The 16,299-nt window shown below is 42.1% G+C and overlaps 2 protein-coding genes across 3 annotated transcripts in view; both read right to left on the bottom strand.

Annotated features, from left to right (window-relative positions):
* Positions 1–8,847, bottom strand: part of LOC311118835 (phosphatidylinositol-3,5-bisphosphate 3-phosphatase MTMR3-like) — a 29,593-nt gene extending 20,746 nt beyond the window's left edge. For both annotated transcript variants that reach the window (XM_084193613.1, XM_084193614.1), the window contains exon 1: positions 8,704–8,847. The gene's annotated coding sequence lies outside the window, so the exon portion shown is untranslated. The remainder of the gene's footprint in view (positions 1–8,703) is intronic.
* Positions 8,848–13,504: 4,657 nt separating this feature from the next.
* Positions 13,505–16,299, bottom strand: part of LOC311118836 (homeobox protein cut-like 2) — a gene marked incomplete at both ends in the record, with an annotated part of 39,788 nt that continues 36,993 nt past the window's right edge. The window contains 5 exons of the mRNA XM_084193615.1: positions 13,505–14,318; positions 14,476–14,752; positions 14,952–15,140; positions 15,380–15,676; positions 15,841–16,006. Coding sequence (XP_084049741.1) covers positions 13,505–14,318; positions 14,476–14,752; positions 14,952–15,140; positions 15,380–15,676; positions 15,841–16,006 — 1,743 coding nt within the window. The remainder of the gene's footprint in view (positions 14,319–14,475; positions 14,753–14,951; positions 15,141–15,379; positions 15,677–15,840; positions 16,007–16,299) is intronic.

Genomic DNA, 16,299 nt, shown 5'->3' with positions numbered 1-16,299 from the left:
CAGAGTCTGGAGACGCCGTGGAGAACGTTCTGCTTCCTGCAACATCCTCCAGCATGACCGGTTTGGCGGTGGGTCAGTCATGGTGTGGGGTGGCATTTCTTTGGGGGGCCGCACAGCCCTCCATGTGCTCGCCAGAGGTAGCCTGACTGCCATTAGGTACCGAGATGAGATCCTCAGACCCCTTGTGAGACCATATGCTGGTGCGGTTGGCCCTGGGTTCCTCCTAATGCAAGACAATGCTAGACCTCATGTGGCTGGAGTGTGTCAGCAGTTCCTGCAAGAGGAAGGCATTGATGCTATGGACTGGCCCGCCCGTTCCCCAGACCTGAATCCAATTGAGCACATCTGGGACATCATGTCTCGCTCCATCCACCAACGCCATGTTGCACCACAGACTGTCCAGGAGTTGGCGGATGCTTTAGTCCAGGTCTGGGAGGAGATCCCTCAGGAGACCATCCGCCACCTCATCAGGAGCATGCCCAGGCGTTGTATGGAGGTCATACAGGCACGTGGAGGCCACACACACTACTGAGCCTCATTTTGACTTGTTTTAAGGACATTACATCAAAGTTGGATCAGCCTGTAGTGTGGTTTTCCACTTTAATTTTGAGGGTGACTCCAAATCCAGACCTCCATGGGTTGATCAATTTGATTTACATTGATAATTTTTGTGTGATTTTGTTGTCAGCACATTCAACTATGTAAAGAAAAAAGTATTTAATAAGATTATTTAATTCATTCAGATCTAGGATGTGTTATTTTAGTGTTCCCTTTATTTTTTTGAGCAGTATATATATATATATATATATATATATATATATATATAGAGAGAGAGAGATAGATATATATATATATATATATATATATATACACACACAGTTGAAGTCAGAAGTTTACATACACTTAGGTTGGAGTCATTCAAACTCGTTTTTCAACCACTCCACAAATTTATTTTTAACAAACTATAGTTTTGGCATCTACTTTGTGCATGACAAGTAATTTTCCCAACAATTGTTTACAGACAGATTATTTCACTTATAATTCACTGTATCACAATTCCAGTGGGTCAGAAGTTTACATACACTAAGTTGACTGTGCCTTTAAACAGCATGGAAAATTCCAGAAAGTGATGTCATGGCTTTAGAAGCTTCTGATAGGCTAATTAACATTATTTGAGTCAATTGGAGGTGTACCTGTGGATGTATTTCAAGGCCTACCTTCAAACTCAGGCCTCTTTGCTTGACATCATGGCTAAATCAAAAGAAATCAGCTAAGACCTCCACAAGTCTGGTTCATCCTTGGGAGCAATTTCCAAACGCCTGAAGGTACCATGTTCATCTGTACAAACAATAGTACGCAAGTATAAACACCATGGGACCACGCAGCTGTCATACCGCATCAGGAAGGCGACACGTTCTGTCTCCTAGAGATGAACGTACTTTGGTGCGAAAAGTGCAAATCAATCCCAGAACAACAGCAAAGGACCTTGTGAAGATGCTGGAGGAAACGGGTACAAAAGTATCTATATCCACAGGAAAAACGAGTCCTATATCGACATAACCTGAAAAGCCGCTCAGCAAGGAAGAAGCCACTGCTCCAAAACTGCCATAAAAAAGCCAGACTACGGTTTGCAACTGCACATGGGGACAAAGATCGTACTTTTTGGAGAAATGTCCTCTGGTCTGATGAAACAAAAATAGAACTGTTTGGCCATAATGACCATCATTATGTTTGGAGGAAAAAGGGGGTGCTTGCAAACCAAAGAACACCATCCCAACCGTGAAGCACGGGGGTGGCAGCATCATGCTTTGGGGGTGCTTTGCTGCAGGAGGGACTGGTGCACTTCACAAAATAGATGGCATCATGAGTAAGGAAAATTATGTAGATATATTGAAGCAACATCGCAAGACATCAGTCAGGAAGTTAAAGCTTGGTCGCAAATGTCCTCCAAATGGACAATGACCCCAAGCATACTTCCAAAGTTGTGGCAAAATAGCTTAAGGACAACAACGTCAAGGTATTGGAGTGGCCATCACAAAGCCCTGACCTCAATCCTATAGAACATTTGTGGGCAGAACTGAAAAAGCGTGTGCGAGCAAGGAGGCCTACAAACCTGACTCAGTTACACCAGCTCTGTCAGGAGGAATGGGCCAAAATTCACCCAACTTATTGTGGGAAGCTTGTGGAAGGCTACCCAAAATGTTTGACCCAAGTTAAACAATTTAAAGGCAATGCTACTAAATACTAATTGAGTGCATGTAAACTTCTGACCCACTGGGAATGTGATGAAAGAAATAAAAGCTGAAATAAATAGTTCTCTATACTATTATTCTGACATTTCACATTCTTAAATAAAGTGTTGATCCTAACTGACCTAAGACAGGGAATTTTTACTAGGATTAAATGTCAGGAATTGTGAAAACCTGAGTTTAAATGTAATTGGCTATGGTGTATGTAAACTTCCGACTTCAACTGTATGTATATACAGTGGGGAGAACAAGTATTTGATACACTGCCGATTTTGCAGGTTTTCCTACTTACAAAGCATGTAGATGTCTGTAATTTTTATCATAGGTACACTTCAACTGTGAGAGACGGTATCTAAAACAAAAATCCAGAAAATCACATTGTATGATTTTTAAGTAATTAATTTGCATTTTATTGCATGACATAAGTATTTGATCACCTAGCAACCAGTAAGAATTCCGGCTCTCACAGACCTGTTAGTTTTTCTTTAAGAAGCCCTCCTGTTCTCCACTCATTAGCTGTATTAACTGCACCTGTTTGAACTCGTTACCTGTATAAAAGACACCTGTCCACACACTCAATCAAACAGACTCCAACATCTCCACAATGGCCAAGACCAGAGAGCTGTGTAAGTACATCAGGGATAAAATTGTAGACCTGCACAAGGCTGGGATGGGCTACAGGACAATAGGCAAGCAGCTTGGTGAGAAGGCAACAACTGTTGGCGCAATTATTAGAAAATGGAAAAAGTTCAAGATGACGGTCAATCACTCTCGGTTTGGGGCTCCATGCAAGATCTCACCTCGTGGGGCATCAATGATCATGAGGAAGGTGAGGGATCAGCCCAGAACTACACGGCAGGACCTGGTCAATGACCTGAAGAGAGCTGGGACCACAGTCTCAAAGAAAACCATTAGTAACACACTACGCCGTCATGGATTAAAATCCTGCAGCGCACGCAAGGTCCCCCTGCTCAAGCCAACGCATGTCCAGGCCCGTCTGAAGTTTGCCAATGACCATCTGGATGATCCAGAGGAGGAATGGGAGAAGGTCATGTGGTCTGATGAGACAAAAATAGAGCTTTTTGGTCTAAACTCCACTCACCGTGTTTGGAGGAAGAAGAAGGATGAGTACAACCCCAAGAACACCATCCCAACCGTGAAGCATGGAGGTGGAAACATCATTCTTTGGGGATGCTTTTCTGCAAAGGGGACAGGACGACTGCACCGTATTGAGGGGAGGATGGATGGGGCCATGTATCGCGAGATCTTGGCCAACAACCTCCTTCCCTCAGTAAGAGCATTGAAGATGGGTCGTGGCTGGGTCTTCCAGCATGACAACGACCCAAAACACACAGCCAGGGCAACTAAGGAGTGGCTCCGTAAGAAGCATCTCAAGGTCCTGGAGTGGCCTAGCCAGTCTCCAGACCTGAAACCAATAGAAAATCTTTGGAGGGAGCTGAAAGTCCGTATTGCCCAGCGACAGCCCTGAAACCTGAAGGATCTGGAGAAGGTCTGTATGGAGGAGTGGGCCAAAATCCCTTCTGCAGTGTGTGCAAACCTGGTCAAGACCTACAGGAAACGTATGATCTCTGTAATTGCAAAGAAAGGTTTCTGTACCAAATATTAAGTTCTGCTTTTCTGATGTATCAAATACTTATGTCATGCAATAAAATGCAAATTAATTACTTAAAAATCATACAATGTGATTTTCTGGATTTTTGTTTTAGATTCCGTCTCTCACAGTTGAAATGTACCTATGATAAAAATTACAGACCTCTACATGCTTCGTAAGTAGGAAAACCTGCAAAATCGGCAGTGTATCAAATACTTGTTCTCCCCACTGTATGTATATTCCCTCGCTAGTTTAAAGTTGAGTTCCAAATGTTTCCAAAACCATATCGCAAGCGAGGCATATTTACATTTAAACAGCGCATTTGGGCAGCATCTGGCCATTTCCCTCACAAGGAAAAAACGGACATTCTTTGACTCCATTGTAGTGTAAGGGAATTTGAGTCATGATAATGGCAAGAGCTAGTCTAGCTGTAATGCTCTGACACATAGGCCTGATATTATCAAAACAATTGACAGTCAAAGCCAATCTATCCAGCAGTGAATAAAAGATGTTACTCAAACTATTTATTGCTAGCTAAACTGAAAGAATATCCTGTGCCTGGCTTTAACTGTGTGAATCACCAACACTGATCAAGGACCAGTAAAGAAGAACTAGCCTATAACTTTCCCGATAATTTTACTAACGTAAAGTAAATGCCTTGACAATTCTTTGGTTTTTAAACAACGAATTGACTATGTCGGTTTAATTATTTGAATTCCATTTCATTCGTTTTTTTTGTGAGATCAATGCGCACATTGCACAGTTTCTCTAGAGATAAATTAGATCAAGCCCGGACTGTGTGATGTAGTAGGGAGTTGTCGTTTCCAACAGGCCAATATTCTACATAGTCTGGCACAGAAAACCTGGTAATTAATTACAATAACAATAATTCACTGCGCACCTACTAGTCCGGTCTGTGTTTCTTTTACTCCTGCTACGTAGAAGAGTCAGAAGAATGAGCGATCGAGAGGAGAGTAGTTGCTTCCCGAGGTATCTCTACCTGAAAATACATGATCTAAGTGACTGATAGTTGGTCATAAAAGTATGCCTTATTTACTTTGAAAAACTACTAAAATAGTGATTTTGTCAGACAGCATAGGCAGCAGCTCTATAGAGATGAGATGATGACTTGGAATGAAATAAAGTCATCAAATAAAACAAATGTAATATACACAACAAGTGAAATATTTTATTAAAGTAATGTGAATAAATGATGGTTAATAAGTGATAAGCATTAATGGGCAGTCACTACCATCATTGGAATTGTAGTTTTTTTTCTGTTTTGTTACAGCATTCAACCCACATAATGCATTTACTTTTTTTATTTTTTATTATAGAAACTGAAATCTGTGATAATTTTTTATAATTGAACCGAAACAGAACCGACCTCAAAAAGCACTCATCGCTCAGCACTAATAGAATATTTATCACCAGGGCTGTATTCATTACACCGATTTTGTTGCAAAAACCTTTTACGCCAAACGCTCTTCAACTTGACGTAAAAGCGGTTGGGTTCTTAAACAGAAGTTGTAGTTCATTTTAATTGTATGGTTTCCACATGTTGCCATTCAATTCTGAATAGTTTGGCACAAGCTGCACATCTAGCTATAAATTATTGATTATTCCGTGCTCTAAAGTGGAGTGAAGTCCGCTGGATAAAAAAATAAAAAAAGAGAGACACGACTGAACTACAACTTCCGTTTAAGAACAAACAGAACTCAACAGCGTTTGGAGTAAACGGTTTCTGTGTGCAAAACAACAGACGAAACGTTTTGCGACAGAATAGGAGTAATGAAAACACCCCTGGCATAATGTTAGCCAACTAGCTAGTAACCCATTCATAGACGCCAACTACCTTTAGCGTCTATTGATGATAGCATCTTCTGGCGGGGGGAGTTTTGTTAAGAGCTCTGGCGCTTGTTCTGAACGTTGAAACGCATAGCTTGCGGTACAGTTTTGGAAACATAAGGAACTAGGGCTAAGCAATATATCGAAATTATTTGATTAATTTGAATGTTTTTGCGCAATATTCCAAATGCCTGTATCGCAAGAATCGAGGTGTTCTTATTTTTCATTTTTATGAGCGTTTGTCCACTTCTTCTCATGTTGTCTTTTTGGTTTTGAAATAAGGTTGGCCACTTCATTTCAACATCTGAACAAAGTGGACAGGCTAGCATGCTGGTCAAACAGTTGGAGATAGAAAGAAAGGGTGTGTTCATAACAATTAAACTGTTGTGCCATGTTAGCTAGCAAATAGATCCAAGTTGGCTAAACTTGAAATATAAAGATATTACTCACTAGCAAGTGGGCTTGTGCTTGAGAGTGTTTATGAGACCTGTGTTCCTTTTCAATAATGCCTGCTACAAGAAGTTAGTCATTATTAGTGAATGTGCATTATGCATGGTTCTGGTTAAATTTGTAACAAAAATTGAATTTTCATAGACTGACTTGAAAGCCAGATTAGTGATTTTTGCAACAAAAAAAAGTAGGTTAAACTATTTAGATAAAATAATACAATTATTAGTGGGTCTTATGGTTGTGGAAGGCTTATATATATATATATATATATATATATATATATCTATCTATCTATCTATCTATCTTCGGGACCCCAAGGGGTGCACGTTTTGGTTTTTGCCCTAGCACTACACAGCTGATTCAAATAATCAATTAATCATCAAGCTTTGATAATTTGATTCAGTTGTGCAGTGTTAAGACAAAAACGTGCAGTCCTTGGGGTCGCGAGGACCGAGTTTGGGAAACGCTGGCGTAAGCGTAGCTGGGGAGGAAGTGTAGTTCGTCAACTGGATCTGTGTATGGATCTGTGCAAAAAAAAAGATAGTAAGTGTATATTTTTTATTTGAATGATTATTTCTCGCTATGTTTCAAAAACCATTTTGCAAAGCGATGATTATACATTTATAAATGTTAAAAGTGTGGGAATTGTAGTTTACACACAGCCAACCGTGGGCGAAGCCAACAGCTGAAAACCCTAGGAAAATTGTTTAAGAGCTAACTAGCTAGGTACACTATATATATAAAAAAGTATGTGGACACCCCTTCAAATGAGTGGATTCGGCTATTTCAGCCATACCCGTTGCTGAAAGGTGTATAAAAATCGAGCACACCGCCATGCAATCTCCATAGACAAACATTGGCAGTAGAATGGCCTTACTGAAGAGCTCAGTAACTTTCAACGTGGCACTGTCATAGGATGCCACCTTTCCAACAAGTCAGTGCGTCAAATTTCTGCCCTGCTAGAGCTGTCCCGGTCAAGTGCTGGTATTGTGAAGTGGAAACGTCCAGGAGCAACAACAGCTCAGCCGCGAAGTGGTAGGCCACAAGCTCACAGAATGGGACCCCTGAGTGCTGAAGCGCATAAAATTAGTCTGCCCTTGGTTGCAACACTCACTACAGAGTTCCAAACTGCATCATCAGCACAATAACTGTTTGTCGGGAGCTTCATGAAATGGGTTTCCATGGCCGAGCAGCCGCACACAAGCCTAAGATCACCATGCGCAATGCCAAGCATCGGCTGGAGTGGTGTAAAGTTCACCACCATTGGACTCTGGAGCAGTGGAAACGCATTCTCTGGAGTGATTAATCACGCTTGACCATCTGGCAGTCTGACAGACCAACTGTAAATTTGGTGGAGGGTAGGCCCCTTTGTTCCAGTGAAGGGAAATCTTAATGCTACAGCATACAATTACATTGTAGATGATTATGTGCTTCCAACTTTGTGGCAACAGTTTGGGGAAGGCCCTTTCCTGTTTCAGCATGACAATGCCCCCGTGCACAAAGCGAGGTCCATACAGAAATGGTTTGTTGAGATCGGTGTGGAAGAACTTGACTGGCCTACACAGAGCCCTGACCTCAACCCCATCAAACACCTTTGGGATGAATTGGAACGCCGACTGCATACCGGGCCTAATCATCCAACATCAGTGCCCGACCTCACTAATGCTCTTGTGGCTGAATGGAAGCAAGTCCCCGCAGCAATGTTCCAACATCTAGTGGAAAGCCTTCCCAGAAGAGTGGAGGCTGTTATAGCAGCAAAGGGGGGACCAACTCCATATTAATGCCCATGATCTTGCAATGAGATGTTCGACGAGCAGGTGTCGACATACTTTTGGTCATGTAGTGTATGTTAAAGGCCTATAAAGCGAAAGTGCAGTAGAAAAATAGCAATTTCAACAACTATTATTGGATAACTAGCAAACTCAAGGTTAATATTAGTTAGCGAGAATAATCATAAACGTATTATTTGCCAACTACGCTAACGTTAGTTTGCAGGCTGGTTAATTCTCTGAATATCCATTCTGTCAGTCACCGTTTCGACGCACATAACGCGGGCCCCATGTTAACTGTAAACAATTGCTACATACCATTTACCCGATTGGAGTTTACCTCGTTAACATGTAACGTTAGCTAGCTGGCTAACTTAGGTAGTTGCCGTATTTTCCTCTCTGATCCATCTTTTAACGTAGAACACAGTTTAACATTACGCCAGTTTACTAACTAGTAGCGTCGAGCTAGCCTACTACTAGTCCAGTCAATCGAAACAATACCTGGCTAGTTAGCAGCTAATGTTAGTTACGCTGTGAGAATGCTATTTTCTCGTTATGACTTTGACTGGTCAAAATAAATATTGCTGTTTGGGTACGACGTAGTTGTGCTTATTCTTCTCATAAAGTTACAGTTAGCTAGTCATCGTAGTCAAAGCTGGCCATTGCTAGCTCTGTGTGGAACTGTTTTTGTTGTTGTTATGAGATGGAGGGCGGACCCCAAAACAGAGGCCTCTGTCAAAACACACCGAAGCACGGAAACAACCTGCGGACTCACCAGGGAGAAAGCAATGAGAATAGAAACGCGAATGATCCAGTTGAAGATCCGTGCACTGGGTTTGCAATAAATTACACGTTAAGAAATAAATATGTCATATCCGAGGCCAGTTTCAATACGTCCCGTAGAAGAGTCGAGTCGCCATCGCTGTGAATCTCCAACCCAATAGTCTACGTGACGTGGTACGCAACGTAACCACGTTTATTTGGATGTGGGGGAGGGGTACGCAAACGAATCACGCGAACATGTAAACAAATAAATGCAAGATAAACGCTATCCGGGGTCACTGGGACGCCCATACCCTAAACCCTTACCTCTACACCTATCCTAACCTTAACTCTTACCTTCACGGTTTAACATTTAAACTTCAATGGGGTAACGTCAGTTGGGACGTCCCAAGGATACGATTGAGGCTTTTCCAATTCTACCATCTACTAAGCTTTACATACATTGTTAGTAGGCCTAAGCTTATACTAGGCCACCAGAGAGAATTTTAGAAAACCAGCCTTAACCTATTTTCCTATGCTTTTGTGCATGTTGACACCAATTTAGCATTGAGAAATGATCAAGCTGAAGCACTCATTTTGATTTGATTGATTTTAATATATCCATCAATAAATGATGCCAGAAATAATTACATTAAAATATTAATTATATTTTCCCTGTGTGTGTGTGTGTGTGTGTGTTCCAAAAACTGAAACCAATTTGTGAAGCCTTCAGTGGTAACAAAAAACACAACACACAGGATCGTATACAATAATGTATTGGATGATGGCTTCATACATATGTGAATCCAAGACACTTGGTATATTTCTGTCCATTCTTTAACAGCTTCCAATGCCTTGAAACATGAGATGAGATGTTAGCCTTTTGAGCACCTCATCTGTATTAACAGGTTTTAATGACATTTCTTTTGACATGAGAGGTGACGCCAGAGTTCATTTTGTTAAACAACATTTGGAATCCCTTTATGATCAAACACAAATCTCATAGTATGTTATTCAGTAAAACAATCACATTCTGAGAGAAGGTCTAAAACATGGGCAAGTATTCAACCATGTTACACCTTTTAGTGATGGAGGTCAATGACCATCAAATCACAATCTATCAAAAACAGCCAGAAAAATCAAGAGGCTTAATTGATATTGGATAAAAAGTCATTTCTAAATATCTGCTTTTTTTTTTGGGGGGGGGGGATTTGGGGTAGAAAATATTCAGAGGGACTTTGTTTAGTCTTGTTTTCATTCAATTCACCATCTTATTCACACAACCCGTCTTGTGAATACTACGAAGAGTAAATTCAGTCAGTTGAATATAATTTCACACAAGACTCTCTACAACAACATTTAACCAGTGGATCATGGGTAAAGGGTTACACCTCCACATTGTGTCTGTCACCAAAATTGCCAGTTGCAACATGCATGGTTTCACCAGTGTAAAAAGGGATAAGTGCTGATTCAATGTCAATGTTCCAGAACAATAATACAAAACAGTCTATTCCCTTAAGTGACCAGTATGAAATTGCATGCAAAATTCAAACAATTAAATTAGGTTTATGTGAATATGTAAAGGTCCATAAGGGTCCGTGTAAATCAATTCCATTTTCAGCCATTTATTTCTCAATTTTTCTGTGTAAGACGATGAGATCTAATAAAAGAAATGTTACTTCTAAGTACTCCCATACACAGTATCACTGATATAGAAAATTAGTTGTAAAAATAAAGGACAGTTTGTCATAGATTAATATAGGATATCCAGATTCCCCTATTTCATCCTTAGAGGTATATACAGTGTCATTCTGAAGTGTCAAGCACATACTGTATCTGCTCAGCAAGTATGGAAGAGTCAAATCTGTCATAAATGTGATGCTTTTGCCTCTACCTGTTTGCTTCACAAAAACCCTTCACAAAAACCACTAGATTAAGTGACCTAATTATGAACATGGTCATTGTACCAATGGATTACAAAATAGCCTGCCATTTCTCTCAAAAACAAACCACTAGATTTCCATGTGCATTCCCATAGTTAAAACTCCCATAATCCCATATAACATATGGCAGAACCATTCTGTCTACTGGTTACTTCTGTTATTATAGTCATAAATTAGTGTGTTGACCAGTGGTGAGAGCGACTGGTTCAGTAAAGCTTTAAGAAGCAAGACTACCCTGAGAGAAGGTCTAAAACATGGGCAAGCTTGCCAGACAAGAACTGGCTCATATGGGTTTGGTTAAAGGGATAGTTCCCCCAAATAACACAATTACATATTGATTTCCTTACCGTGTAAGCAGTCTACAGACAATATTTGACAGCAATCTATGCTTTGGTTTAGTGTCCCTACACAGTTTCAAAATGTGGCACAAATCCCATCCAAGTCCTGGTACCGATATTAGCATTTTTCGTACATCATGTCCAAATCATCCGAAAATATCTCAAATTGATTGTGAAGCTCAACAAAGTCACTTATAGTTTCAAGTTTTATTGTCACGTGCACAAGTACAGTGAAATTCATTTTCTTGCCTTTCTTGCACGCCTGCTTTTAGATGATTTGAACATGTTGTGCGAAAATGTTAATATCGGTAGCATGACTTGAATGGGATTTGTGCCACAAATACTAAAATGTTAGCATGTGGAAACAGTGCCAGGGAAATAAAACCAAAGCATTGATTGCTGTCATTCCTTGTCCATAGACTGCTTACAGGGTAAGGAAACAATGTCATTTTGTAATTTGGGTGAACTATCCCTTTAATAAATCTGTACACCATATTTCAATATAGTCAGCACATTTTGTTCAATAGCGTAAGATATCATTTTCAGTAAATGTGTAATATTTATATATCTATACATATACAATCCAAATCCTCTGCACTAGTAAGACAATGTTTACTACCAACTTCAACGATACAGTAAAGGCAAAGACTCACTTGTGGACACTAAAAGTTAGGATAATTTTCTTGAATCCTCACAATTATTTAAATCTAAGTGCTGTAAGTAGTTCATACAAGGTATTGAAGATCTAATACATTTGTTCAGAGTACAAAACAGAATGAAAATACAGAAGGATTATAACGAACTGCAAGCATGACAAAACTAATGTATTCAATACAGTAGTGGCCAACGGCAAGGATAATGAGACAATCAATTCCATTTTGTGTCATAGAACGTATTTTCTAACAGAATTCAATGTAGTCAAATGTTGGTCGTACTGTATCATGTTCTTTCCATCAGGATTAATTTCCATGCTTTCAGATTCTTATTCCAGTCAGATAGAGCCAAACAGAGGGACTTGTCAGTGCTCTATAGTGCATTATTTCTTTCTACAGTTTGTTTCCGCCACGTAATCAAATCAGAGTTGTTTGAATGACTCAAGACTGTGTTTGCCCACTGAGCTAAAGGCTAGGTGTTACACACAGAAGGCCTGAATCGGAGCTACAGTAAACATTACATTCTCGGGCCCCAATCTAACAGTCAATTTCTCTTATTTCAACTTAATAAGTAATGTGTTATCTCTGTGGAAGAACAAGATATACATGAATGCAGGAGGAACAACATGAGTCTCTGAGAGGACAGAATGAGGATGGAGAGGAAGGGAGTAGAGGATGAAGCATTTTGTCCTTTGTAATCCAAGAGCAGGGGTTCTTAATGTGGTCTTTAAAGAATGCTCATGTTTGCCTGTGACTCCTCACTAGAAGATTATCAGGTTCTATTGCTGTCTGAGACATAATTCAAACATATCTTAATCCATTTATTCAAAGGTTGGAAGGTCATGAGTGTGAATGATGGGAATGACCACGCAATCATCACATGATGTGCATCAACATAAACTGAGGTAACCAGGTGTGCATTGGCCCGTTAGTCTGAAACCAGTGATTTAGAGGACGAGAGAGGTCTGAAATAAATAATGTAAACTGTGCTCATGTGTAGTGAGTTTCACTTACTGCCTAGTACACAAGGGTCCAAAACTGTAAACCTCAATGATAAAAAATAAAAATACACTAAATAGATTCTACAGTTCCTTTCTTATATTTTGCAGATTTTTTTTGTTTTTCCACTCATTTTTGCTCAAGTATATCACAGGTGACTAACTATAGAGGATAACAGGGTCAGTTAAGTACCATGCTACATCTGGTTCAGAAGGCTATTGCAGACAATTCTACAACATGTACAACCACACTTTATACGTTTGTGTTACAAATGTTTCAAAACATACAACCAAGAACATACGAGATGTTGAATATTTAGAGTCTTAAAGGACTATCTCTCAGTCAGTAGTAGAATTTCACATTACTTGACTTAAACTGTCCTGTCTTACAGACAAAATCTGAAAAATTGCTATTCAAAAAGTAGCAAATTTGGTCAGCGTCTCTTTTTAAATAATTATAGTGCTTTTGATGGCTTAAGACAGCGGTCTTTTTTAATCTCACCCAGTGGCAATCTACAGAACTTCAGTGTACATTTCATGACACCATAGCTGCAAAAGTCTTTACGTCAGAGTCCATTAAGTAAAACAACAGCTAGTGCTGTTACATATATTTCAAAGTAGTATCCATTATCAAAAAACCTCAAACACATTTATAAATATTTTTTATTTTCTAAAAGTCCTCTAAGGGAATTTGTCTGTAAGAGTTAAGCTCTGGTTCCCCCTGTTTTCCTAAGAGGGGTATTTATTTAGTGTGATCAGACAGGGAGGACAGGCCTTGAGGAGCCAGGCTCCACTCCATGTGTTCCGGAAGCTTCTCTTTGATAGTCTCCCATGTGCGGTGTGAGTCAGCAGGACTGAGGAAATGTGGAGGGAGGGTGGGGCCTAAAATTCCCACTCCAGGGTCTCCTCCCGGTTAGCTGCTCTCTCCAGCCTATGGATGATGTTGTTGAGGTTGGCCATTTTCTCGGTGCGTCTCTGAACACTCCTGTTGGGCTTGGGGCTCTGGATGGGAGGCAGGGGGTTAGGGTCCAGGCTGTGGTTGGTGCTTGTGGTAGGTGGGTTGGGCAGGGATGGGGAGATGGGTGTAGAGGAAGACGGGACAGGGGACACAGACATCATGAGGCCGGGTGAGGAGGCAGCGGAGGGGGAGTTGAGGGAGACCTCCAGGCTTCTGCGGCAGGGCACCGATGATGCCTTGAAACTGACCGGGTCCACAGGAGACTTGCTGGAGTTGTCACCCTCATGCCTGGACTGACTGGCTCTCTGGGGGCCATCTAGGGAGAGCGCCCCGTGGAAGAGCCCCTGAGCCTGGCTACTCATCCCTTCTTCCTGCCTCAGGCTCTGAGGATAGTGTGGAGCCAGGTGGAGCTCTTGGCAGCCACCTATCAGGTCCTCATGCTCTGTTTTCAACTGAGGGAACTGGACGCCCATAGAGAAACACTGGATCTTAGACTGTCTGATGTAGCCGTCCCTCTCCTCCTCCTCTCCCTCGTCCTCCTGTTTGACATGAGGCAGTGGTGTGTTGGCGCTGAGGGGACGGATGGGGTGGGTGCGTCCAGAGGGGTGCAGCAGCCCCCTCTCATCCCCATCTGAGGTGGGGCTCTGTGTGGCCGAGGGAGAGTAGCTGTGGTGTTCTGCGTCCGTGTCGTTGTCCTGGAGACCCTCCATGAGGACCTCTCGTCGCATCCTGGACCTGCTTAGAAAAACACAACAATCAAATGAACAGTTAGAAGGAGTCATGTATTTCATTCATCCAAAACAAGCATCCAAGTATTCCGTTAGTAATTCCATGTACTGTATTGATCAAATGTAATTATTCTCTCTGGGGGTGGGGATCTGATGCCATGTCTGACCTGTAGTTGTGGAACCAGTTAATGACTGTATTGGTTTTGAGGTTGAGCTGGGAGGCCAGCATCTCGATGGTGTGCTGGGAGGGGTATGGCTCCAGGAGGTAGGCCTTCCTCAGAGCCTCCTTCTCCTCAGCCCCCAGCACCACCCTGGGCTTCTTCACCTGGCTGTAGGGACACAGGTCTATGGAGGCCAGGGCCGGGCTCACACACTCAGAGCGTGCGCTGGGAGAGTCACTATCTGAGCCGGTACTCAGCAGCCCATACCGCCGCTTCAGATAGGCTGGGAGGACAACACAGAGAGAGAAAGAGTTATAGAGAATTCAATGATGACGCATGGAATAACATGAATCAGTACATCACACAGTATAGCTGCTGTACATCCATCCATGGGTACATGAGCAGGTACAGTAAATACACATACTGCTAACATGCAAACCCTGATAACAGAACACCAGATAACATGCTGTAAATAGACCAACCTTTCTTCTCCATCTTCTTCATGTCCCTCAGCTTGTCCACATTGTGCGGGTCGTTGAGCCACAATTGCATGCGGACGAAAGGCTCCCTGCCTTTGAGGCTGAGTTTGTGCCAGGGCTTGGGCCTGGAGAGCAGGTCTGACACTGAGCCCTGGGTGAGGCCCAGTATACTCTCCCCAAACAGCCGCTGGCCTAGCGCACACACACAAACAACGGTGTAAACAACACACACCTTGACACACATTTCCCCAAACAGAGCACACAAAGTAGATATGTCTAAACACTGCTGACCTAGTGGACACATGACATAACTAAGACTCAGGGTTTTTCCTAGTCAGGTGGTCAGACAAAACCACAACACATATCAATAACTCACCACAACATAGACACTCATTTCTAAAACCCATATCCAGTGACACCAACAGACTCACCTAAGTTGTTGTCTGTTAGTACCTCCTTGACTTTCTTGGTGATAGCGTATGTGTCCAACTCTGGGTACATGGCCACCAGCTCCTGGATGCCCAGCGGGGTGTGGGGCTGGTGGAGGGACAGCAGACTGGGGGTGGACTTCCCTCCCTCTGGGCGGGGGGCCACTAGGCCCTCAGGCTGCTGGTTCTCCTTGCTGCTCTCCAGGGTCAGGCTGACAGGCTCCACCAGTGGGCTGGGGTGGCTCTCCTCTGGGCTGGGGGGCGGGGAGGGCGACGACTGGGCCGTCACTGGGCTTTTATCTATGGGCGGAAGTCAGAGGTCCATATCATCAGTTAGAGCAACAGATAAAGAAGCAAAGAGACCTTCTCTATTCAACTGATTTGACCATAACTTAAAAGTATACAAAGTATTACTTCTATAAAATAGATGTGTCCAAGTTGCAGTGTGATGTGGAGTGGCCCACCTTGAGAGAGGCTCTGGCTGGGGAGCTGGGTGAGTCCTTGTCCCAGCTGGTCCAGCAGCCACAGCTGCATGCGGATAAAGGGCTCCCTGCCTTTTTGGGTCAGCTTGCTCCAGGGTTTGGGCCGAGATAGCATGTCACTCACACTGCCCTGAGACAGACCCAGCACCTGGGGAGGACACCAGAAACAGCAAGTCAGCAAGTAAAATTGAGTAAACAGCTCAGTAAACAGGAGTAAATAGTAAAGAGCTATTTCTAATGTGAATATGAATCTCAAGTTGATAAAGACGAAAATCAGTTTGAGATGTAACAAAAGTGACTGGCACAACATCACCACATTACTATTTTAAGTGTTGCATATATACAACCACTAGAGGACGGTAGCACGCAATCTATAGAAATAAACACTTTTGCTCCCACGTGATCAAGAATGAACCATCTTTAATAATCTTTTACTTAAAA

The sequence above is a fragment of the Coregonus lavaretus genome, assembly GCF_964263955.1.
Source record: "Coregonus lavaretus genome assembly, contig: HAP1_SCAFFOLD_1167, whole genome shotgun sequence".
In the NCBI taxonomy this organism is placed as follows: Eukaryota; Metazoa; Chordata; class Actinopteri; order Salmoniformes; family Salmonidae; genus Coregonus; species Coregonus lavaretus.
Note: the sequence above shows the minus strand (reverse complement) of the source record. Positions and strands in the feature narration are given on the sequence as shown.